This window comes from Ursus arctos, unplaced genomic scaffold (assembly GCF_023065955.2).
Source record: "Ursus arctos isolate Adak ecotype North America unplaced genomic scaffold, UrsArc2.0 scaffold_32, whole genome shotgun sequence".
Lineage (NCBI taxonomy): Eukaryota > Metazoa > Chordata > Mammalia > Carnivora > Ursidae > Ursus > Ursus arctos.
In genome coordinates this window covers 18299924-18326311 of record NW_026623008.1, presented here as the reverse complement: position 1 = coordinate 18326311, position 26388 = coordinate 18299924, and the positions used below count along the sequence as shown (strand labels likewise).

Here is a 26388-nt window from a genome sequence, read left to right as displayed (position 1 = left end):
AATATCTCAGCAGGTTGTTGTAAGGGCTTAAAGATCATGTGAAATGATAGCACAGTGATCCTCAGAAAACACCCCATAAATGTGAGCCACTCTGATTTCCACTTCTACAATTCTGTGGTCCATGCTACTCGAGGCGCAGTGATTTATGGCAGGGTGTGACGTGACACCACCCAAGAATTTAGGATATGCTTAGCTTGCAGAACAGAACACCAAAGGAGACCTAAGAACGATCCTCAAATACTTGAAAGATTGTCATGTAGAGAAGGACAAATGTGTGTTCCCATGCTTCTCCAAAGAATGTAACTAGGCCCAGTGGGCGAGGCTGTATAAATTGCTAACAGTTTGAACTCGTCTGCAAAATGGAATGAATTACTTCAAATGGTAGTACGTCCTCAGTCACTGGGGGCATTCAAACAAAAACCAGATCACTATTTATCAATGACTCATGTAAGGAACTGTAAGAAATGAGATCTAAGAGTTTTCCAATTCAGATTTTGTGAAAGACCCTCTAAGACCTTTGTGATGAGACCACATTTTGGTCAACATGTCAGTTTCCAGAGCTCAAGCCAGAGTCAATATGTGTCCAAATTTTAAGACTATCAGGGTTCATCTGTAATAAAAATGTTTGCTTTGCTTTCACAGTTTCCTCATTTGGCTATTGGATTTTAAGCAAAAGCATCCAAGAAAAACAAGGCCTGTCTGAAAATGAGACAACTTCCTTTCACTGTTGCCTCCCTTTTTTTTGTGGATGACAGACACTCGTTACAGCAAAGTCTCCTTATATACAATGGAACAAAGTCAGAGATGAATTTGATATTAAAAAATAAGATTAAGAATTTATTTGAATGGTAATTTCCTAATAGTTTAAAATAAATGTTTGGTTTCATTAAAGATGATGCTATCAGTATTTTCTTGGTGCAGACATGTAATTAAAGTATTGGTTCAATTTTATTGACAATTCTTAGATTCTTTCTCATGCTTAACAAAGTGTGCTATGCTAACCAGTGAACTCTTGTCTACATCAGCAGAGTATAAAATAGGAAAAAATTAAGGATTCACTTATATTTAGTCCTATAATGTGACACTGCGTTTCTATTCCAGCAGTTTCACAAAGTAGTTCTTATACCCTGGGTGCATTCTGGATTTAACTGTAGAGAAAGACATTACGGTCAATTGTGGCGATACAGTGTCTCAAGATTAAAAAACTAGTTCTATGACCTTGAGAAAATCATTTACATTTCCACAGTGTGGGTTCCGTCATCTGTAAAAAGAGGAGGTGGACCTTCAACCTTTCAGATGCCCTCGAATTCTCTGAAAACCCACCGTGAGTGATTGGCTGTGGGACGGCAGCAAAATGGCCATTTCTCTGGGTGTGTCTGAACGCCCAGGCGATATTCCAGATGTACACGGTGAAGGACCAGGTGGCTGGTGTGGACGAGAGCACCACGAATTTAAATCATCTAGGAGATATTCTGTGTTTCAGGAAGGGCTAACGTAGCAAGTTTTATGAAAGAAAACATTTCAAGCTATATTTCTAAAGAACATGTACCCCATAGCTAGCTCATTTAAAAAAAGATTCCCATTCTGCCAAGGTTGGCGGGGGGTCCTGACAGATAGCAGGGTTCCTGACAGATAGCAGGGTTCCGAAAGGAACAGACTATGAGAATTCTCATAGTTAATGTTTGTAATTTTAATTGACCTTGCTGGTCTATTTTGAGGTTAGTGGTTTGGTACAGAGATACAATGAAACTTGGAATCCATTGGGGCGCCTGGGTGGCACAGCGGTTAAGCGTCTGCCTTCGGCTCAGGGCGTGATCCCGGCACTGCGGGATCAAGCCCCACATCAGGCTCCTCTGCTATGAGCTTCTTCCTCTCCCACTCCCCCTGCTTGTGTTCCCTCTCTCGCTGGCTGTCTCTATCTCTGTCGAATAAATAAATAAAATCTTAAAAAAAAAAAAAAAAAAAGAAACTTGGAATCCAATTTATTGTCAAACCAACAACAAAAATTTGTTGCCTGAGTAAAGCCTAGTGTCAAGTCTCTATCCTTTTCCTCTTTCCTTCAATGGTGGATGTAGAGTGACTGTCAGCAACCCACCAGGATCACGTGTCATGGTTGAGTGATTGCCACTCCCCACACCCCCATCAGGGGCACCGAAGGGACACTGTTGAGCAGCCTGGTGGCTGAATCAGAAGCTTCTCTCTTCCGACACGGTCACTCACCCCTTGGGAGACCCTCACCGGCTACTTACACTGAAATGTTTGCAGAATTTTTGGCAAAACTGTATAAACCAAACACAGAGTATCACGAGAAAGAATTCTGACCATTGCCTCGATTTAAAAACAAGAAAATGTTTATATTTCACTTAACATTTGACACAGAAGAGGCCACACTTAGACACATGAACTCTTCAGAGCACTTTAATTTGTAGTTTTGGACCTTGGATATGACAAATGCCCGTATAAGATGCATCCATTATTCCTTTTGTAATTTATTTTTACAAATTACATCATGATAAAACTTAATACAAGTTACTCATGTGGCATATTTTTAACATTTTATAAGTTAATCCAATGCACACCACAATAGATTTTTGTTGTTGTTTACATAGGAAGTTCTCATGATTTCAGTATTACAGAAATTGAGGCTGAGACTACACTCAAAAATGAGTTTAGAAAATGGCATTACAAAAAACTGGGAGTGAGTAGTAAAAACCCATGCAGGGCTGCTGTGCGGAAGCAAACCGGATGTTTTCACTGCCACAAGTCTTCAGTGCGGCCAAACTTAAAAACCAGTCCTCTGCAAATATAATAAGAAACATCACATCTAGTTGAGTTTGGGGGGGAAAAAAGAGTATGTGAGATTGGGAGAATGGTGGGAAACTAGCAACAAAGGATTGATGACTTGTATAAAAAAAAACCACGGAATATATCAGAACAGAAACTGATCACGTGCTTCCCGCGTCCTTGACTTCTGGGGACTGGAAACCTATGCCACTCTTAAAAAGTTAACCAATGTTTAGTATGTAGCCGTTGTATGTCTAATTTTATCATAGTCATTCCACAAACCTTTTCTGAATATAGCGTGCTAGATGCGTGGGCTATAAAACTACGTAAGGTACGGCGCTCCTGCCCTCAAGCTGCTCACGTTTCACATTGTTGGTGACACAATGTGGTAATGGCGGAGGGGGCGTGAAAGCGGGGGGAAGAGGTATAGTTACCACGTAACAAGAGAACATGGAAACATAGAATTTATTCTGCCTGAATGTGTTAGAAAAGAAGCTACAGAGGTGGTAATATTTGGAATGGGCTTTGAAGGATAAGCAGGAGTTTCAATGGTAGGAACAGGAGCTAGTGTGACGAAGGAAGAGGTTTCAGAGAGAGGAATCAACATATCGAAAGGCAAAGAGGAATAAAGACCACAGGGCCTCAGGAAAAGCCCAAGAGACTGTTGTGTCAGGAACATGCCCACAAAGAACTTACAATCCAGGGTTTAGGTGGGCAGCTGTCGACAGCTGTCCTCATGGTTTCAACTTAAGAGGGCAAGATGCCAATTACGTGCACAAGGCCACACCGGTCTGTCTAGATCTAGATCTCCAGGTACGCGTAAAGATACCTGACGTGCGTTAGAACAGGGAGGAGTCCGATACGGCTAGATTATAGCCTAAGAGACAAGGAAGATAGGGATTGGAGGCGGCCAATATTTGGTAAACCAACTGACCAGGGTGGCTAATTGCCCACGGGGGCCTTACATGCCTACATGAATCAAGAGGGCAGGTGCCAGCCTGGGTGCTCTACTACGGGGCACCTGATAGTCAACCCCAGGCAATTTGTGAAATGGGGTTACACAGAGATGCACCCCCTATTTAAAAGGAACAGGTGATTGTTGCTCTATGCAAGGCTCAGGATGGTCAGATCTTCCAGTTTTTGAGGAAAAGCCAAAAATTCAGATTTTAATATTAAGTCTCTTGAATTTTAAGTGTTGGCTCAATAAAACAGAAAATACTGTATAGAATTAATAAAACAGAACTGTGGACAGAATTTTCCTGGATGGCTACTACTGTTGAGTTCTTCTGTAGACAGCTCCAAGTTTTGAAAAATTTTAAGACGGGAAATGACAGGACTAGGGCCACGTTGTAGAAGAAAAAGTGACACAGGAAAACTGGATCCAAGGGAGGAACCATCAGGGATGTGAAGTGCTCAGGAAGGGATGATGGGGACCCAACGATAGAAACAGACAGAAAGAGAACAAGTCTGAGACCCCTCAGAGGCCGTTCAAGAGGCCTTGGGTGTGGGGGGCAAAGTGTGAGGGAGAACCTGAAGATGGCGGTAGGCAGTGGCATGGGCTGGTTTGCGTTTGTTTTCTCGTCTGTTTTTCAGGCCCCAGTGTCTACTCAAGGTTAAGCCTGCAATGGTAACGATCAATTTAAAACGGCTTTCATAAGCCTTTCTAGAGGTAAACACTTGAGTGTTTCTTGATGAAAACAAAAATGCAACCAGGAAATTGTCCTCCCTCCTGCAAGTATGTTAATTTCTCTTTATAAAGGATTTCATAAAGCTCCAAAAAGTGATTTGACCTCTGACCTTTTGGTTAATAGCAGGCCTTTACCCTCCAGATAGCTTGGATGAGACATACTTCAGAATACTAGTCAACAGATGTAAATTGTAATCTGAAGAGTTTCTTGGGCAAAAGCCAGTCCCTCCTACACTGTCAGATGGTCACCTTTGGTACCGTCATCTGTGTCCGATTTCTGGAACAGTAATTTGTCAGCTGCTGCTAAGTATTATTCTGTTAGAATCAGAACGGCAGGCAATCTGCTACAACTATTCTAGTAACAGTGTTTATTAGTTGAATTTAATTTCACTTTGCTTATATTTTCAAAAAACATAGTTTTTAGTCTTAATAGGGACAACAGTACCAAATGAGAAACTAACCAAACTCATTCCATATACAAGGAATTTATCGTAACTAATTAGAGACAAGAAGTCAATGATCGGTTTCCAAGGTTTTGTGACATAGGAAAACTGCTACGTGAACTCATGTGTTTCTTCCCTCACTGGAAGAGATACACGTTTCCCGCAAATCTGCCCCCTCTACCCTCTGTTCCTCCCTCCTGTGACACAGCGACTTCTCTGCCACAGCAGCATCTCCAGGTGGACCGTGCTTTATCCTTTCTCTCGGCCAGAGTAACTAATGATAAAGAAGGCTGCTGTCTGCCCCTCCCTGGCTGCTTCTCTGTAGATCCCCTCCCCAACTGCATCCTGAAGCTTTTCTTACACCTCACGCTACCTTCCCGTGGCTGAAGTTGTGGGGCCCTGAGTGCCCCGAGTACCTCCCACCCCGTGGAGACACTGGAGCGGGGAGCTCAGGGGGCCTTCTGTACAGATGCCCAAGCCTCAGCACTGCAGCTTGGAAGGAAAAGAAATCCTCCCCGTCCACACCGTCCTTCTCAGACGCATGCTATACTACCCTACAAAATCACAAACGCACCCGAATTTTATTACATAAGCTGAGGAATGAGGTTGACTCCTGCTGTATTTTTGAAGTACAGTGTTATACTCCCAAAAAAGGGGGGGGGGAGAGAACTCACACTAAACAACTGGCTGAGGACAGCAAAAGGAGAAAACATCGACTAAATTCACCCCAGATCCGGAACGTCATCAGCCTAGTAGCTAGAGACTGAACTCTGGAGTCAGACAGCCTCAGTGTTAGCCACGTGATCTCAAACAAGGGGCCTATTTTTTCTGTGCTTGCTTCCTCACATATAAAATGGAGATAATAATGGGACCACCTTCAGAGTTGTTACGGGGATTGACTGAGAGCATACAGGTAAAATACTAAGAACGGTGCCTCGCACACAGTAATTGCTCAATAAACTCTGGTCATGATTGTTTTCTGCATAAAATCAGTGGCTTAACTTTTTGTTGCTGCTGCTTAAACTCTATTGGTTTCCTCCACTAGTTTCAGGACACAAGGAAAGACCCAAAGACGTTGTGCATCTTGCCACACCTAAGTTCACTTTTTTCTTATTTCCAAACTGATTTTAAAAAACTATAAGAATTCCTGGTGGAGGAAGAAGTTTGAATACCACTGCTGAATGTTACTGAAGGGCAACTTTCAGCATTTCATGAGTGGCTCAAGTAGATATGGGGCTTCGATTTTGTTTTGGGGGGTCAGTAGGAAGGGCTAGAAAAGGAGAAGTCCTACAACAGACTGTCCTAGAATGCAGAGCAGTTTTTTAACCTTTTTATGCATTAGGGACTTGAAAATCATGAAAGCTATAGACTCTTTTCCTAGAAACAAGCAGAAACACCAGTGTCTTGCAAAGAGAAATGTCTGGTGCTTCCCCATCTTCAGAACCCTACCCATAGGATGACGGTTAAGAATCCCTGATTCAGGGGCGCCTGGGTGGTGCAGGTGGTTAAGCGTCTGACTCGTGGTTTCGGCTCAAGTCATGACCTCAGGGTCCTGGGCTCGAGCTTCACACTCAGGGTGGAGTCTGCCTGGGATTCTCTCTCCCTCTGCCCACCACCCCCCACTCTCTCTTTCAATAAATAAATAAAATCTTAAAAAAAAAAAGAATCCCTAATGCAGAGGATAAAGAGAAGATTTGGGGTGCGGGGGGCAGTGGCAAGGGTGGAAGGCTAAGGGTAGGGAAAAGGGCAGGCCCTTAGTATCCAGGGAAGAATGAACATTAGAGATGATTATTGATAAAAGTATTAAGGTTTTTAGGGGTTTTAGTAATCTTTTAATTTGTCATTGCATCAGAAGAATAAAAAATATTAGGGCTTCTCCACCACACTTGAAAAGGGCTTCTCCACCACACTTCAAATCTCATGCATAGGTTCCAACACCAAGGGTAGAAAAAACTATAAAATGCACTTAGAAACAAAATTTTAAGGAGAAAAGGTTTTAAGCAGGCTTTCACTGAAAGCAACTGTTAGAAATACAGATTTAAAATGAACACTGTATTATGTAACTAAACTACATGAATCACATTTCTTCATCAAAGGGGAGGTGGTGGCAGTTTAAAAAAATTAGCGTACGTTCCCAAGGTTGGTAACAACCAACCCGTGTATTAAAATATCTTTCTCAGTCTCATTCTTCATATTTTATGACATAACATGGGGGAGGGGCACTGGACAGGGTAAATCAATCAACTAAATATAGTAAGTAACATCAACAATTATTAAAAAAAAAGAATTCAGGGCCGCCTGGGTGGCTCAGTCGGTGAAGCGGCTGCCTTTGGCTCAGGTCGTGATCCCAGGGTCCTGGGATCGTGCACTGAATTGGGCTCCCTGCTCAGTGGGGAGTCTGCTTTTCCCTCTCTGTCTGTCCCTCCCCTCATCTGCCCCTCCCCTCTGCTCATGTTCTCTCTCACTCTCTCTCAATAAAATCTTAAAAAAAAAAAAAAGAATTAAAAAAAATAGGATAAGGAATACAAAAGAAACTTACCCAAAAAAGATGAAGGCATTTTGGAAAAATACAGCAATTCCAGGGTATACAATGGCCTTTTCTGTAAAAAAATAGTTGTAATATTTAGAGGTTTATGGTCCCAAAACATTTAGTTTCTGATATACTGGTGAACAGGTTTCCTGCCTTACATACTTGAATTTTCTGGTACCCATGGTTGGTTTGAGTATTAAATGACACACTGCATGTGACAGGGTCCAGCACTGGTTTAGTAAGTGATAGCTCCCTTCCTTCCTTTAACAAATAGTTAGCGAGTGCATACCATGTTCAGCACTGTAATGTGCCGAGAATATGGCAGTTAAACAAAACAGGCAAAATATTTCTCATCTTCATGAAGCCAAACAACGTAGAGAATAAGTGAGGAGAAAAAATAAAGAAAAGGCAAGGGAAGTGCAGTGAATGATGACATTTTATCCAAGTGGCCAGGAAGACCGCATGAGAAGGTGACCGTGGTGAAAGGACAGGAAGGCAGTGAGGGCAGGACCACGGAGAAGCAGCAGAAGAGCGAGCGCGGTGAGCCTGGAGGTGGGGCGGGCTGGCACAGGAGAGGAATGGCCGCGTGGGCCAAAGAGAGAAAAACAGCACACTGATCAGAGAAGGGGGGGGCTGAAGAGCATATGGAGTCTCGCAGTCACGGTGAGGGCTTTTTCACTCTGAGGGAAATGAGAAGCCACTGGTTCTGAGCAGAAAAGTAATGACATGTTTTACCAGGATTCCCCTGGCTGCCGAGGGGAGAAGACAAAAGGGGGTCAGGGGAGAAACGGAAACCAGTGAGGGGGGCTGTTCCAGGAAATCAGACAAGAGACTAACAGTTAGAACCAGGGTGGTGGCAATGGAGATGGTAAAAAGTGGTGGGATTCAGGGGGTTCCTGGCTGGCTCAGTCAGTACAGCATGTAACCCTTGATCTAGGGGTTGTAAGTTTGAGCCCCACATTGGGTGTAGAGATTACTTAAAAAAAAAAAAAATATATATATATATATATTAAAGAAAGTGGTGGGGGGACACCTGGGTGGCTCAGTCGGTTAAGCGTCCAACTCTTGATGTCGGCTCATGATCTCAGGGTAGTGAGAGCGAAGCCCACATCAGGCTCTGCACTGAGTGTGGAGCCCGCTTAAGATTCTCTTGTCCCTCTGCTCCTCCTCCCTGCCCCTCTACCCCCATATTTTCCCGTACAAGCACCAAGTGCGCGCATGCCCTCTCTCTCTCTCTCAAAAAAAGGGGTGGGATTCAGGATGTATTTTAGCAGCAGAATCTACAGGTTTGCTGATGCACTGAACGTAGGGTATGAGAGAAAGAGAAGTATCACCTTTGACAGGCCTTAATCACCCAGTTTTTGACCTGAACATTTGGAGGGACAGAGAAGCCGTTGGCTAGGATGGGAAAGACTGCCAGAGGAACATTTTGTTCCAATTTATCCCAGATTGAAGTTGATATCCTCATAAATTTCTACTATCGGAGCTGTCAATGAGTACTCATTGACAAACCAAGCATGATAAGTAGATGAATTATCAACTTTTTCTCAAAATAGTTTTAAATTAATCTGATTACCGTAACAACTGGTTTGCACAGGCTTCACTACTACAAGGCCACATTAAATATTCCACATTAGTGGTAACTACTACCACTAGAAAGGCAACTTTTAAAATTACAGATCTCCTGCTAATAATTCTCGAAGCATAACCTGGCTCTAGAAGTCTTTAGGAAAATAACTAAAAATTCTGTGAGATAAACACATTTCTACAAAAAGGGGCTCTGTAGTAACAGTTGCATCTGGGCGAGGAGAATTATCAATAATTTTATTTTTTTCTTTGAGCTCTTTTATATTTTCAGTATTCTACAATGAACAAGTATGGAATTCACATGATAAAAAGTAACATTTTTGTTTTTAAAATACGATGGTGATAAAGATTTTGTAGCAGCAAAAGAACTACTTAGGATATCATGTAAAATGCAAAAGCCTAGGTTCAAAATTGTATTCATACTGTAACTACACAAAAACATAAGAGACCAGAGGAAATACACCAAACATTTAAAAGCAGTAATTACAGTTTCTTCTACATTTTTGGGAACATGGCTTTAGTAATAAATTACATAAACAACAATAACACATATTTAAAATGCCTATCATTCCTGTCTATAAGACTTAAATGATCTTAATAAAAATTCAGGAAACCCGTGATTTTAATCCAAGAATTACATTTTGTTCAGAGAAATAAAGGGTTAAAATATGGGCTAGATTAGATCTCTGCTGGTTTAGTTTTTGCAAATCATTAATATCATATTTTTACTGTAAGAACCATAACTTAATTTCACCTGGAACAGTAAGGCGTCTTCGTATTTTTCTGGGGTCCCTAAAGGTGAAATTTCAAACAGGGATCGAAGAGCAGGCCTTGTCCTGCAGGCCTTGCTGGACGCACAGGCCTTATACAGCAGATGCACAGGGAGTGTTAATTCACTTTCTATCTAAAAGCAGGTGATGTCCTAGTACCTCAATACATTTCAATTCTAGGATGTTAGAGTTTTGCATGGATACCATTCACCAAGTCAAAACTTGCCAAATAGCTAGAGAACATACATATTCTGCTTTTGTGGCTTTTGGAAGCCAAAGAGAAGCAAGGTTTGGAACTATGTGCCAGTACTTCCAGGCTCTAGATTAGAAGAAAAAATACAGAAGAAAAGAATAGTAAAAACATACCAAACAAACAAAACCAAATACTGACAGGGTGAAGGGAGCTCCTAGGCATACATGCTAGCAGCTAGTAGCGGACCCATCTACATGAAAAAAAGCTCTACTCTAGAATAACCCACTCCAACGCACAACCTCGGTATTCCACCGAAGTACAATGTAAACTGTTCTCTCTTACCTTTAGCAACATAACCTCCAAAGAGAATCCACATAGATGCAATCAGAGACCCAAAGGCCAGCATGAAACCAATGAACAGCCAAATGCGAGCACCTTCAAAGAAATAACATTTTACCAGAATTGTTTCTCATATGGCAGCAGTTTAATTAACTTTTCAAAAGGAAAGCGAAAACCAAAACAGAAAAAAATGTGTAGTTGCCATTTAAAGTCTAAAATAAGAATGGAAGATATGTTGAGTATCTTCATCAGTGCAGACGTTGGCCTTTTTCTTGTTGGCTGGTCTGTACATTCTAAGTGCCTATAATTAATCTCCTTAAATATGTATACTGTGAAAAATTCCTCAACCATCCTATAAAAATCTCACAAAATATGTTTCAACATATTTACAGGCTCATTCTCCATATATTTTTAGAAAGTGTACTCCAAAACTTAAACTCCTCCAAGAGAACTTCCAAGCAATAACACAGGTATAGCTAACAAGAAATTCATATTCAGTGATATGTGAATCCAAACACACACTGAAAGTGAATCCATACTTCGCTTTCAGGTAAGTCAGGCAGCGACATAAATTCAACCTTATTGTGACTGGCACTTGGGAAAGCTACATTAAAATTATGTGAACAGAGGAGGACAAATTTTAAATCACATTTATAGAATATTTATGAAGATCTGCTATAAAATGAACAGTCCCTTAGACTGCCTAAAATGAATTGAGGTGAGTTTAATTAGCACAAATATATTTTAATAAAAACCCTGCCTTGTTCACTAAAGCAAAGCAAAGAGAATACTGTATTTCTGATTTCATCTCCAAAACAGAAAACAAAACAAGAGTTATGAAATAATAAGTTGACGGTCATCGAGGTGGTATTAAACACAAGGGGCTCTGGAACCCCAATGCTGTGCTAGCTAACAAATTTTAGTTAGAGATGTGACGGCCATATTCTAGTCCTCGCCCTCGCTATTACTGGCTTATTGCTGTCAACACCAACTGCTGACATTTGTCTATTTGTTTATGGTTTACGATCACGGCAGATCAGTGTTTCTGTATCTCTTCTACTTCAGTTCATCCACAAAGAGAGTGAACCGAAGAGTCCGAAAGTGTAGCTCAGGGCTGACTACTGAAGTTTCTCCCGTTTCATTAAAAGAAAAAAAAGAAAGAAAAAGAAAAAAAAAAGTCACTTGAATTTTGCCTATTTATTTTTTCTACGGGTGTAATGTAAGTTTACCATTTAAGTTGCTTAATCAACGTCCCCTCAAGTCTTTGTGTAAGCTGGACCCTCGAGGAAGCTTGCCCCAGGCCTCCTGTACTCAGCCCACGTCACTCAGGGGCATGGCAATGGAGGCCAGGGGACGGGAGATGCTCAGCTGAGGAGGAAGGGACTCGGTGAACCTAGGCGCCAAAATTCTATTATTCTATTTGATTTTGCAAGATGAAAAGAATTCTGGAGGCTGGTTACACCGTAATGTGAATGTATTTAACACCACTGAACTGTATATGCACTTAAAAATGGTTAAGATGGTAAATTTTATGTTGTATATTTCAAGACACACCCAAATGACTATGAGTCTAAGCTATTTCAAAATGCCAATCCAATCAAATAAAGTTGGCAAAGAAGAGAAGAAAATAATTTATATGGTAAAGCTTGAAGTACTCTAAAGTCTATTTTGCACATGTACTCTTTGTTACACACTGTCCTGTGCTGTATACTGTACACACTTATACCTACGTCTTACTGCACAGGGCTATAAACTCAGGACTGCGTACACTGCGCTCTACGGCCAGCCGAGATTACACGTGACTTGTACCTTATGCCTTGAAACCTAGAACCTCTGCTCTAGATATACTTCCACCCTATCTCTGACCCAGAGGAGTTCGACAGGTGGCCCATGTATAATTCTCACTTTTAAGGATGCATAGTAAGATGTTGTTTACACCTATTTACCTGTTTGACCCAGGCAACCTTCACTGTAACTATCACCTCGGACTTGTCCATTTGAAACTGCATTAATCCTGTATGAATAAAATAAAGCCAAGATATCACGGTCTTTGACTCCAAGAGAAAATACCCATGACATCAAATTACCAGATACAATAACCCAGAGTTCCTCAAACTTAAGGTTAGGCCTCAAGAGTCTTGAGTAACGGATTCATGTAAACTTAAGCAAGTCCCTTCAACTAGACACCCTCTAAGCAGTGGTGATAGTCCCCAGACCAGCAGAATCATCACCTGGGCACCGATTAGAAAGAAAGCTCCCCAGCCCCAACCTAGACTTACTAAGGTAGAAACTCTGGGTATGGGGCCCAGCAATTTGACTTTTAACAAGTCCTTCGGGTGATTCTGATGCTTGGTAGCATTTGAGAGATAATTTTTCAAAATGATGTCTCGCTTGTTAAAATTTGAGAGTGTAATTCTCAAAATTACGTCTTGCTGAGATGGAACAATCTTTAGCTTGGTCCTACCTCACTTTCCATTTGTACACATGGGACATACTCAACATGTAATATGCATGCATGACAAAACACAGGAAAAGGTCCCGGGACAATCCAAAAACTACTTAAAATCGGCTTTGGAATGAACTTTTTGTGATAATTCTGTACTAATGTCCAATGTTTGGAGAAATGATGAAATATTAAGCAAAACAGTAACTTTTTGCTCTGAAGACATTATCAAAGTGATTCAAGTGGTAAAAGCTTGTTTTTCGATCCCTGATACAGGTTCCAAACATAGGGAGTCTTTCGCTGACTCTCACAGAGTACCATTTTAATTGAATAGCCTTTCTTTAGAAGTACCTTTTCAAAAATTTAAATATCACAGGAAAATGTTCACAATATATTAAGTTAAAAAGTTACAGAACTTCATACAGACCATACATACATATATGTATCTATCCATTCAGTTGTGTGTGTATGTGTGTGCACCTACTACTACACTACACTGGGAGCTTCGTGAGGGCAAGGGCTGTGTCTATCTTGTTTCCCATGTTTATTTGCAGTGCCTAGCACATAGCAGGTGCCCAATAAACATGCTGACTACATGCACCCGGACTTTTTAAATAATAATATGAAGTCTTAATTTATTCATTCAAATATAAGTTTTAGAACGATCAAAATTCTCATAATTATGTTCAGTGATCTCTGTATCAACCACATTATTTGGTACACAAAATAAATACATTTTAAAACAAGATTCGTATTTAAAAAAAAAATGCAGATGTTCTTAGGTTAGTTGTTCTTTGCTCCTGTGTTTTCCTTGCTGAGCCCTCTGAGAAGACTTTATAGCCCTCTGTCAAACAGCCATGACCTGTCCCGTCAGCCTCCACTATCAGGCACATTCTGAAACGAACAATCTCTATTTGTTCTCTAGCATTACTAGTTTTGTATATAATCTCAAACTTACAGAAAAATTATCAAGTATAGTTCAAATAAAATTTTTTTTTCTGAAACATTTGAAAGTTGCCAAACTGATGCCCTGTAACCCCAGAAATGTGTATGTGTTTCCTACAAACAAGACAGTTCCACAGAACTACAATACAACCACCGAGACTGGGAAGTTAACAATGATCCATTACCACCATCTACTCTTCAGACCTCATTCAAGTTCCTCCGCTGGCCCAATAATGCTCTTAACAAAAGCATCCGCTCATGCAAAGAAGCAGAATTGTGAGGTACATTTTGTTCTCATGACTCTCTAGTCCTCTCAGTCGTCTCTGGCTTTTATGACCTTGACCCTTTACTCCAGCCATCCTGGTCTCCTTTGTCATGGAGCCTCTGTCCTTGCTGTTCCATAGGTCTGGAATGATCTTCTCTTACATACGCCCATGGTCAGCTCCTTCATTTCTCCAAGTCTTTACTACAACAGTGCCTTCTTCATGAGGCCTTCCTTGACTCTACTTAAAACTTTTGTACCTCCTGCTGACATTAACTCTCTCCCTTCTCTGTAATACTTATTGATATCTAGCATGCTATATACATAATTTATTTCTCCTTGCTTACTATCTGTCTCACTCGAGTATAAATTCTGTAGTGCATGGATGTTTCCCTGTTTTATTCACTACTATATTTCCTGTACCTAGAGCAAAGCCTGGGAATATAAAAGCTTAATGAGTATTTGTTGGATAAATGAATAAACAAACACTTAGACAAAGTACATGGTTTCTGATCTAAAAGTAAAGTTGCAACATGAGCAGTGTAGCAATAAAAGGAGAGCTGAGATAAATAAATAGAGGAGCTGGGGGATGGAAGTGGGACAGGAGAGCTGGAAGGGAGACTAGAAAAGAGAACTGTTGCTTTTCTTTATAAGTCCTTCTCTGCAAGCTGACTTTTAAACCATGTCTAGAACATTATTGACATTGAAAAATATGAACTCTACTCAACTATATGGAAGACATTTTTATTTTGTGGCAATCTATGTTAAGTAGTGTCTGAACAATGATGCTTACATCAGGAAGGCTATGGTTGCTATAACACCACAGGCATGGTATGAGTGGTTGAACTCTTCCATAGTGGGATAAATGACAGCTGCATCTATAATAATCCACCAGCCTGTAAAAAACTAAAACAGACAGAAAAAAGCAACACTAATGAGAAGTTACAGCAATTTCATATCTTACTAGCTAAAAAGAAAGCAAGGTATCTAAGTGAAGAGATCCCTTCTAATGAATTTCAAACTTCTCTTAAATGTTCTAGCAGTTTCTTGCATATAATTTGAACATGGCTTAATATGTGCGTAAATATTAGATACTCTTAAGCATGCCAGTAATCACTATTTAAGATGAACTTCTTTTCTAAATTCACTTCAATCATTATTTTATATTGTTGTAATAAAGTCTGTCAACTTATTTTGTGAACTAGAAATAAGTTCTATTTTCTCATGGCAGGAGAAAGGAAAAAAGGGATTCAGATTCCGACTGACGAGAGTGGCTTGTTGCTGACATAAGCCTCCAGAAAGAGGTTACCACTGAAAATAAAAAAAAAAAAAAAAAGTATTCAAAATAATAGTGGAAATAGTTACTGTTGACAGAATTTTAGCTATTCTCTTGGTGTTGTCAAACAAGTAATGGCTGTGCAGTTTTGCTTTGCCTTTTGATGGATTACAGTGCAGTCTACAGATGGTTTTAGGTATGATGCTAAATTCAATTTAAACACTAAATTATAATTTATCTTAATTGAATTTGGTTCTGGATGTCATCAAGGGCAAATATATAATGAAAAAACATTAAAACTGCACAAATACCATCTGACCACAAGCTTAGAGTAAGGTATTAACCAAATTCTGGTAAGTAGCTTAGAAAGTTTAAAAAAAAAGTAACCCCCTGGAGACGCCTGAGTGGCTCAGTGGGTTAAGGGTCTGCCTTCGGCTCAGGTCATGATCCCAGGTCCTAGGATCGAGTCCCACATCAGGCTCTCCACTCAGCAGGGCATTTGCTTCTCCCTCTGCCTGCTGCTCCCCCTGCTTGTGCTCTCTCCCATTCTCTCTTTCTCTGACAAATCAATAAAATAAAACCTTTAAAAAAAACAAATACAAGTAACCTCCTGCCCTACCCCCACTCCCAACCATGACCCAGTTAGCTCTGGGAACTGCCAGCTTCTGGCAATTCTTTAAAAATAACTACTTTAGGCTAATCAAATTATTTTTATCAGGTTACAGACAGTTCCATACTCTATTAATGACATTTTTACTGGCTAGCATGAGTACTCCTTTTTTTTTTTTAAACCCTCACCTCAATATATCCAAGATATTTCCTCATAGACTAAAATTTAAAGCTTTTTTTTTTTTTTTGGATGTTTGTAAGAACAGAATTTCTATAGTAGTTTTGTTCTTTCTTTTTAAAATCTTCTTTTTAACTAATCTCTATGCCCAACGTGGGGCTCGAACTCACGATGCCAAGATCAAGAATCCCACACTCTATGGGCTAGCCAGCCAGGTGTCCCTCTATGGTAGTTTTATATTTTCCCTTTACTTTAGGAAAATTTTTTTTTCATAGATTATAAATGTCAGAGACTAAGCAAAGAGGAGACATTTAAACTTTGATTTTTTTTTTTTTTTTTTTTTTACGATTTTATTTTTAAGTAACCTCTACACCCATCTTGGGACTTGAACTTACAACCCAGAGATCAAGAGTTGCATGGTCCACTGACTGAGACAGCCAGGAGGCCCTAAACTTAGATTTTTGTTTGTTTATTTAAAATCCACTATTTAGAGCATATGACAACATAAGAGCATAAAACACAAGTGTCAGATACCTTGAGGGATTTGCAATGTAAATAAAAATCTTATACTATAAATTACTTCTAGGCAATACACTTTAATGAGCTTCCTGTGTGTTTTTTTTCTTTTGTTTTGCTTTTTAATGAGATTGAGAAGAAAGCTATCTCTGGATTATGAAAAAATACAACCGTATCTCTCCACTGGTTTTGACCTGTTTCTTTCTTAAACACTTCCTAGTATCTTAATGTACTCACAAAAAGGAGGCATTATCCATATAATGAATAAATGTATAAAGCATACTATCTTATATACCACTTCTAACATGCATTTAAAGAAAACTGATCACTCTACTAATCATTTTTCAAACCATAATGTCAACTCATAAAATGGAGTAACTCAACTGCCTCGTAAACAAAACATCAACATTTATTAAAATAAATTTAGTGGTCAAAGATAAATAGTACATATTTAAAAACATCATACAGAATTCAAAACACATAAAAACAAACACAACAAAATAATGAAGGCCCAAACTATCCATGACACTTACTAGAACACCAGCAGCAATGGAAGCGATAGTATTGCGCTTTTCCCCCCAGTCAATACATTCTGAGCATCTCAAGCCTTCTAGAAATCCAGACATTTTTTCAGGTCACTTAAAAAAAAAAAAAAAAAAAGTCAACTCCATTAAAGTACTTCTATTTACTTGCTTCAAACATGAGTTATGTTCCTAGAAAATAATTAACAGTTCAGGAATAATTTAATAAAAGTGAAATACTTTATCTTGGCTACGTATACTTCTTCAGAATATTTAATTTTTGATCAGTTTCTACATTAAAACCTTGGAAAACAAAATTTGGAATTTAGCCTTTTAATTTAATTTAAAAGGTGGTTTTGGATATACTTAAGAAATATGAACAAAAGTGGGTATCCAAATATGGAAAAAATTTTATAGTGGTTTTTAATTTTAATTCCAAACTAAGTTATTATGTGATTTTAACATTTACAATCCAGGAGCACTAACACGGTGGTGAGACAAAAGATAAACTTTGGCTCTCAGTTAAAGCATGCACTCAGATGAAAAAATATTTGTCTTGGGAATTTACACATTTTATCACAGAACATGTGTTTCTTCACACTCAGATTAGGAAATTAAACACTGCACTGCAGGTCTTCTACTCACATCACTTCCTTTCACTTCATTATTTTTTCCAGAAACAATCCTGAGTTTTGGTGTCATTTCTACGTAAAGAACACCCATTTCATTTTAATATCTGTCTCTGATTCTAACAGATGTCTTCCAGCCAAAAAAAAAGCACAAAATTGAAGCTAATATTAATTCAGACCAAAAAAAAAAAAAAACCCACTGCTTAATTACCATAGATGAATTACCACAGCCGACCTAACAAATTACATAAAACATTCCTCGGAGCCCAGCTATGCAGACCTGGGCTAAAACACATCCGGACTATCGCTATTTCAGAGTACTGAAAAAGCCTGGATTACGTGTACCTTGCTAATTATCAAGACACACCCAAACTCCTACAGAGAATCTGAATCCGTCTGTTAAACTACTCTGTAGTCAGCAATCCTGATTGCCCAAAACCATGATATTCTAAAGAAGAGCAAGGAGTCCAATCGTAACATCTCTTTTAAACATTAAATATTAACATCTGTGAGTATAACCAGGGCTAATATGCTTTGGAGACAAGCCCAGTTTTGAAAATTCCCCTTTAATTTTCCCTGGGAGGAAGCGCAATCCAGGGTGTGTTACTTTCGGTTCATCTCTGTGCCCCCGCCCCAACCCATCCGAGTCCATTTTCCTCGGGTTTATTACCGGCACCCTGCTGCGCAAACCCCGCCCCCAGACCCGGGATTCCAGGTCTGGAGTGGACGCGGGCTGAGAGGATGTGGGAACTCCTTCTAGCTCGGCCACCCGCCCGCCGTGAACCCGCGGGTGACTCCCTCTCGGGGGCTGTTTCTCCAACCCTCAAGGAGGAGACCACGGTAATTTCCAGGGATCCTGGGACGTCCCGGGGAGAGACGCTGTCCGGCAGCCCGGCGGAGTCCGCACGCGGCAGTCCGGAGGAAGCGGCCGGGAAGGGTCCAGGGAGACACCGACCGAGCCCGCAGCTTCCCAGAAGGTGGAGATCACGACCCTGTCAGCACCGGCCCGGCAGAGAGCCCCGGGCCCGAGCCCTCTCGGCCTGTGGCGGCGACCCCCTCTCCCACTCCCGCCCGGCACTTACGTCCAGACCCGCCCTTGCAGTCGGTCCCGAGCCCGGTGTCGCGCAGCGCGGGGCCGCCTCACTTTCTCCTAGTTTTTAGCCAAGAAAACAAAACAGCCACCGGCCACCGGGTACCCGGATGAAACAGCACCGCCCCCGGAGCTCGGTTGCGCATGCGGGGAGCGGGGCTGAGGAAGCGGCGCGAGGAGGGGGACGAACGGAAGGAGGGCCAGAGGGAGCCACGCCCACCGCGCCAAAGTCTGCGGGAGCTTGCGGCGCTGGCGGCTGGAGCTCTGCGCGGCGGTCAGTTCGCGTCTGCACGTCAGGAGTGGTAGTCTGAGTGCACCTGCCAAGGGGAGGTGTGAGAAGTCGCTCTTCCTTTGAAAGGAAGGCGTCTGTTGGGCTTTTGTATCCGTCCAGTGTGAGGTGGTAAGTTTTCTAGTGCTGCGGTCGCCCCCGCAGTTTTCTCAGGCGTAGGTGGCAGGAAAAGTGCCGCGTGGTGCAAAAAGTGGTTCTGGGTTCATGGCCCCCGAGCTCCAACTTTTTAAGTCTTTCTTATTTTCTCAGCGCCTGGCCCCGCCCTCCCTGTAGCTCCGCCTCCAGAGGGGTGGAGTCACTCCCGGGAGGCGGGGAGGTCGCGCGTGAGCGTCCGGGGTGCTGTGCGCTTCTAATCGCCTTGCGCTGACCCTCTTCTAGGACTTGACTTTTTTTCCCGTTGGGGAAAAAGGCACTGCTGACATTTTGGGCCAGATAATTCTGTTTATGGGGGCTTGTCCAGTTGTGCATTGTAGGGTGTTTATCTGCATCCCCGGCTTCTGCCCACCGAATGCTAGGGTCATTCCGGCTGTTGGGACAGGCACAAATGTCTCAGGAGGCCAAATATCCCGTTCTGGGGGAAAGTCATCCATGTTGGAGCCGCTTTAAAGAGACAATCTGGGTTTTGGAGAAGTGACCCTTTTCAAAGGCCGGAAGCAATGAAGTCTTGCCTACGTGAACGACTTGTGGCCCGGCTTGCCCGCTCAGAAGTTCTCGGTCCCGCTCCAGCTGCTGGAGTCGGGCGTGGTCCCGGAGTCGGGGCCGGCCCGGGAACCCGAGAGAAAGCAGCGGCTGGAGGAAGAGATCCAGGAAGAGGTCGCAGAGCAGAACCCCGTTTTGCTTAAGTTAAAGGTTGCATGGGTCATTTGTCGTGAAGAGGGGCGCAAGGTTTTACACGTGAGGCTACAGTATATGAGTAAGCTAGGAACCAAGGTTGTGTCGTTTAATTTCTTTGGCTTCCTTTGATGCATGACATCTGTAGCTTTGTGGTTTGGGGCGGGGGGGGGGCATTAGCTGATTAGTAGGCAGAACTGGACAATATAATCCGTATAGCCTATTTTTAAATGAACATCGTTCTTACCCCTCAGGATTAAAGATTAATTGTGACTGTTAAATGGCTCGGGGTGGGGGAATCTGCTGGCAGTTCTTAGTAGAACCTTTTTAATGCTTGTTAATGACTTAAGGTTAGTTTAGCAGCTCTGAGCAGCTGCTAACAAATCTTGCCTTCAGCTTTTTAAGCTAAGATTTTATTTATTTATTTGAGAGAGAGAGAGAGACAGCGAGAGAGGGAACACAAGCAGGGGGTGCGGGAGAGGGAGAAGGAGCAGGACCCTGAGTCCAAGGCAGACCCTTAACGACCGAGCCACCCGGGCCCCCTTGCCTTTAGCTTGTAGTAAGTTAACTAATGACTGGAAGGAATGGTATTAACTTTTCCTTTCTCTTTTTTTTTTTGTCTCCACCCTTTTTTTACATTTACAGGAGTTAACAATGATTGTCAGCTGTTTATAAACATAAGTAAGCACATTTATGTTGCTTTTATAATGAAGTACATGCTTAATTTGTCATCCTTAGCCTTTTTGGAATATGTTGTAGAATTAATGAGTGCTTGTTTTTATCTTTTCTGCGTACAGTGGAGCCATTAGAAATAGCAAAAGCTAGCACAGCTGACTCTTCGGGAATAGCCAACCTTGACTTGCCACCCAGTCTCAGAACTGTTCTTGTAGCTAAAGAATGGAATTTTGGAACAACTATACCAAATAATACAAAGTTCTAAATAAGCCATTTATCCAAACAGAACCTTCCAAAAAAACTATTGCCGGAAAGATCTGGTTAACCGTTTTTATTTAATTTACCTTAGACTACACATCTCAGAAAGTCTAGCTAAATATAATTTGTTCATGTCAAAATAGCAGATTTGAAAATACTAGACAGGCTCTCACTCATGGAAATGGGAGAGTAATCTACTCTATTTGTGGTGACCAACCATGCCAGATTGGGACTAGCCCTGGAAGTCCTATGCTCCAAGAAACCCTTCCTGGATGTAAAAAGTCCTGATTTTAGCAATGAGTGCCATAGATTGGGGGAAGGGAAGAGATACAAAACCCACATTATGCTACCCCCCGCCAAAAAGAAGACAACACCGTTTTTAGTGACAAATGAATCGGGTGATTATCCGCCTTCTGTTGACCGCTGACATTGGCAGCCATGATTTGTGGTTCACGATAATGTGTCTACTGTACCATTCTCTCAGAGCAACTTAAATTCTCATCGTGAGTGTTAACAGTCTAATCATGAGTGTTAACTCTTGTGCTTTGGAAGGAGATAGTGCTAGTTTAACTTTTAACTTTGTAAATATTGTGACTATGTTTTCTAAGAATTGAGCTAATGAAAATGAGAGTGAGTATGAAAGCAGTGCCAGCATGACCCAGACAGTACCAAAAAAAGAAGACTCAATGGCTGTGTTATTTTAATGACAGATGGAAGGACACATACAACTGGATTGGGGAGGCACATGATCCAAAGAGAGCATACCGCACAATTTGCAGAAAAGAATTTGGGGTTGGACATGGTGGAGAAGGGGATATGGAAACATGTAGAGACTGAGTACCACAAGTCTGGAAGGAGACAAGCAAGTACTTTTCGAATCAATGAAAAGTGTCTTCTCCCAAAAAGACACCAGTGTTCAATCAAAAATAGCAGCCACAGGGAACCTGGGTGGCTCAGTCGGTTAAGGATCACACTTGATTTCGGCTCAGGTCAGGATCTCAGGACCAGGCCACGAGTTGGGTTCTGCTCTGGGTGTGGAGCCTGCTTAAGATTACCTCTCTGCCCACCCCCATGCCTCACAGGTGCTCTCTCTCTCTTAAAAAAACAAAAACAAAAAAACAACCAGCTGCTGAATTAGCATGGACATACCACATGAATAAACATGCCTTATCTTTTCGCTCCCTTGATTGCTCTATGAAACTGAGTAAAGTTAGATTTCTTGATTCAGAGGTTGCAACTAAAATGTCCTGTGGGCAAACAAAAGGAGAAATTTTGATCACAGTTGTATTGGCTGATTCTGTCAGATCATCATGCCTTGTACAGTATATCAAGTGATGTGTTTAAAAATGTCCCGGGGCGCCTGGGTGGCACAGCGGTTGAGCGTCTGCCTTCGGCTCAGGGCGCGATCCCAGAGTTATGGGATCGAGCCCCACATCAGGCTCCTCCGCTATGAGCCTGCTTCTTCCTCTCCCACTCCCCCTGCTTGTGTTCCCTCTCTCGCTGGCTGTCTCTATCTCTGTCGAATAAATAAATAAAATCTTTAAAAAAAAAAATGTCCCCCCTAGCTCTTAGGTACTTTGATTTGAAAAATGAAGTTTCGGATCCTCTTCTTATTGGCTATGAAGATTTTAAATGAAACCTTAGAAAACATTAAACAAAAGATCAAACAAACAATACAGTAGCAATACAAATTAGATTTGGCTCACTTATCTGCATATTCAGCAGATATACAGATGTAAATTTCAGCAAATTCCATTCAGTCTATAAACTTCTTACCAAAGAAAATGAAAACATCTCATCTGTTAAACATCCTGCACACCTTGTACACCACAGACTGCTAAAAAGGGGTGTGATTTGCTTTCTTGTGACAGTGAGGCTTTCATGATGAAAATTTTTGGTGACTTCAGTTTTCCCAAAACATGCAGAAGCACTTAATGAGGGGCGCCTGGGTGGCACAGCGGTTAAGCGTCTGCCTTCGGCTCAGGGCGTGATCCCGGCATTACAGGATCGAGCCCTGCATCAGGCTCCCTGCTCCGCTATGAGCCTGCTTCTTCCTCTCCCACTCCCCCTGCTTGTGTTCTCTGTCTCGCTGGCTGTCTCTATCTCTGTCGAATAAATAAATAAAATCTTAAAAAAAAAAGAAGCACTTAATGAGATTTTTGACTTTTAGAAATGGAAGGAGATAGACACCTCAGACTTATGCCTACAAAATGGTGTCACTGTTGCCAGCCATAGAAAAGATGTTAAAATGTTGGCCAACCATAACATCCTATTTTCAAAGTGTGGGAAAAGATGAAGGTCCTTCTCTAATTTGGAAATACATTGAAGATGGGAATGGAGAAAAGGATTAGGATACGACAGAAATCTATATGCTGTTTCTCCAGACCTGCCCGCTGATCTTTGAAGAAGCCATCAGGAGCCTAGAAAAAGATAAACTGCCTGCACCCAAGTTATTTGATGTTATGTATAAGTTGCAACAAAAACTCATACAGTGAAGAAATGACTCGGTTTTTTTGGAAAGAAGACTGCTTCAGAACTGAATCAGATGTCACCAGAAAAGGGCAACCAAATTAAATTAAACAAGACTTTCTCCATTTCTTTCCTAGAACGGTAACTTATTTGGAATCCAATTTCAGTTTCACAATCAAATTATGTCTGTGTTTGAAAACCATTTTCCCTGAGAAAGAAGGTTTAACTTACAGTGACATCCAGTGTACTTCAGAATGTTTAAAAATGATGGACATTTGAGGGGTGCCTGGGTGGCTCAGCCGTTAAGCGTCTGCCTTCTGCTCAAGTCATGATCCCAGGGTTCTGGGATCGAGCCCCACATCAGGCTCCCTGTTCGGCGGGAAGCCTGCTTCTCCCTCTCACACTCCCCTTGCTTGTGTTCCCTCTCTCGCTGTCTCTCAAATAAATAAAATCTTTAAAAAAATGATGGACATTTGAGACACGGCCAACCTCTCTGATGATTTATAGAATTTAGACCTGATTGATAAACAGCTGGTCTCCCAAAAGAAGCCTATAGATAAAAAAAATGGATGGCCGTTTTTGGAGAGCTGGAAACAAATTTCCTACAAGTCTAAAAACCTGCTGTTGCTCATAAGTAAAATCCAGAGTATTCCATGCTCAGATGTTTTTGTCAAGAGGCCGTTTCAGTGGATGTTATCACATTGGACTGACACCAGCAATCGATGTAATGCAGGCTTGGTAAGAGCACAGTTGCAAGTCAAAGAGAATTTTATACTTGACCGTGTTCAGTTTTACCACTACATAAAAGAGAAGAAGGATGTCCTAAAGGCTGCAGGCAGTTCACAGAAGTATTGGAAAAGGAAACAAAGAGTAAAAATATCCTGTATTATGAGACAGAAAGAAACATGCCATTGTCATTTTTAAGAAATACAGCAACATCTGTTTAGTTCATCTTATTGTATTTATGTTCTCCTTTTAAAAAGTCACATATTTTGAGGGTGCCTGGGTGACTTAGTTGGTTAACTGTCCAACTCTTGGTTTCGGCTCTGGTCATGATCTCACGGGTTGTGGGATCAAGCCTGGAGTTGGGGTCTACACTCAGAGCAGAATCTGCTTGGGATTCTCTCTGTCTCTCCCTCTACCCTTCCCTTGCTCACATGCTCTGTCTTTCTCTCTAGGATAAATAAATAAATAAATCTTTAAAAAAAAAGTCACATATTTTGCATCTTAAGAGTAAAAATTAATACAGCCTTTAAAATTTAAATAATTGTTTAAAAAAAGTTAGCTATTGTATCAGAGGAGACAAAGGCATAAAAATATTATATATTTCTCATACATTATTTGATTAGTCCTATTATTACTAATTGTCAATGTTAACTAGTCCTATTTAAATAATGGCATATATGTAACTTAAAGATAAATAATGGAATATGTATTTTCAAGCAAACACCTGTCTTTCATATTTTTATGTTAAATAATAATACTTACCGTATAATTATTTTCCATTATATCATGGTGTGTGTGTATGTTTTTCAGTTTGTTTTGGCTTTGTCCTGAATTGGCTGTCCCTACAGTCAGTCCTTTTATCCTTCTCAACTATGGAATTTTGGTTCCTGTGTTAAGTAGATTCTCTTTGAGATTTTCCCTCACTATGGTACCAATTATCTTTTGCTAAAAAGAACCACCAAATAATTACTTTTGGCTGAGGGGATGAGGAAGGGCTTTGTAGGTCAGATTGGGTCTGTTGAAATAAAATGGAGACTAGGCTTAAAAATCCCCCAGGCAGACAAAACCAGGTAAGCCATGTAAGCAAAACCTCGCTTATTTCATGAATGTGAGCAAAATTTAGTTTAGGTTCTGTCCTGTAAATGCCTCTGATAATCATAAACAAAACTTAAATTGTTTTATTAAAACGGTGTAAGATAATGACTTTTTTTATTTTTATTATTTTAGAGAGAGGGAGTGCACGCATGCAAGCAATAGGAGGAGCAGAGGGAGAGGGAGAGAGTGAATCCTAAGCAGACTCTGAGCTGAGCACTAGCTGCATGCGGGACTCCATCCCACAACCCTGAGATCATGACCTGAGCCAATACCAAGAGTCGGACACTTAACCAACTGAGCCACCCAGGTGCGCCTAATTTAATCACTTTTAACCAATTCCCTGGCATCGTGAAACACCCGTTGTAATAATGCATCATTGCAAAGTTAGTCTCCTGTTAAAAGCCATCTTGTAATGACACACCTTTGAACTTCTTGCCATTTTTGGTGTGAAGTCTCCCAGCTTGCAAACTGTTCTTTTGTGTATAATAAACTCAACATTTTAATTTGATCTGATTTTAGTTTTGACAGTTTTTGGTGTCAGAAATGGGATCTGAAGAAGACCCCTAGAGAGCCCCCAGGTGGGTGAGGAACCAGGTGCCAATACCTAATGAGCCCATTGGGTTCACTGCTTTCTCACTGACTATGGAGTTCCAGGCCAAGTCTCTCCTAGATCCGAGCTCCATTCTCTTTCTGTTTTGAGCTCTCTGACTTTATTGTGTATATCTGTGTTTTGTTCAACCTCCTTGGTTACCCTTCTGTTTGTGAGAGGAGAAAAACCCATGACTACCTGTGTTTCTAGACAGCAGTAAAATTCTCAGGATCTCTATAGATTAACAGCTATTTTAGAGAATCTAAGGCAGAGATTCGTTCCAAGTGGTCTAAAACTCTTTACCCACTTCTTTCAAAAACTCTCGCTTCCTATATGTATATCCACTTAACAGCCAGGATCTTGTCCCTTTTTGGAAAAATGGGTGCACCCTACATAGGATAACGTGGAATTTCAGTAGCCACTTTGGGGAAACTTTAACTTAAATAAGACGGTCCACCTTGGGGTACCCCGAAAGAGATGTTCCTGGATCTTGGAAAAACAATGGAATATATTTCTTGTTTGGTATAGAGGCCTCCAAAAGACAAAACAACTCTAAAATAGCCTCTCTAGAGGAATCATTACAACAAGCCAGTGAAAAACTGAAGGCCAAACCTCTGACGTGAGTGACTTAAGCAACTTCCAGCTAGTCCCTCT

At 41.1% G+C, this 26388-nt stretch overlaps 2 protein-coding genes and 1 long non-coding RNA gene across 4 annotated transcripts in view; 2 read left to right on the top strand and 1 right to left on the bottom strand.

The window, feature by feature from the left end:
* RHCE (Rh blood group CcEe antigens) overlaps positions 1–838 on the top strand; it is a 36061-nt gene extending 35223 nt beyond the window's left edge. The window contains exon 10 of the mRNA XM_026517011.4: positions 643–838. Coding sequence (XP_026372796.1) covers positions 643–669 — 27 coding nt within the window. The 3' untranslated portion in view covers positions 670–838. The remainder of the gene's footprint in view (positions 1–642) is intronic.
* TMEM50A (transmembrane protein 50A) lies at positions 815–18894 on the bottom strand. 2 transcript variants are annotated; one of them, XM_057305274.1, is made up of 7 exons: positions 18795–18894; positions 17096–17200; positions 14777–14889; positions 12280–12347; positions 10337–10429; positions 7454–7514; positions 815–1460 (listed from the first exon to the last, which is right to left on the bottom strand). In XM_057305274.1, exons 2-7 carry the CDS (start codon positions 17186–17188, stop codon positions 1457–1459), a joined length of 432 nt encoding a protein of 143 aa, XP_057161257.1. In that variant the 5' UTR covers positions 17189–17200; positions 18795–18894; the 3' UTR covers positions 815–1456. The 2 variants fall into 2 exon arrangements, with proteins under 2 accessions (XP_057161257.1, XP_026372798.1); XM_026517013.4 differs by lacking the exon at positions 815–1460 and adding an exon at positions 2403–2797.
* On the top strand, positions 18406–25653 carry LOC113268490 (uncharacterized). The gene is made up of 2 exons (XR_008956765.1): positions 18406–20603; positions 25278–25653. It is a non-coding gene; the product is annotated as an uncharacterized LOC113268490 (long non-coding RNA).
* The last annotated feature ends 735 nt before the right edge of the window (positions 25654–26388 follow it).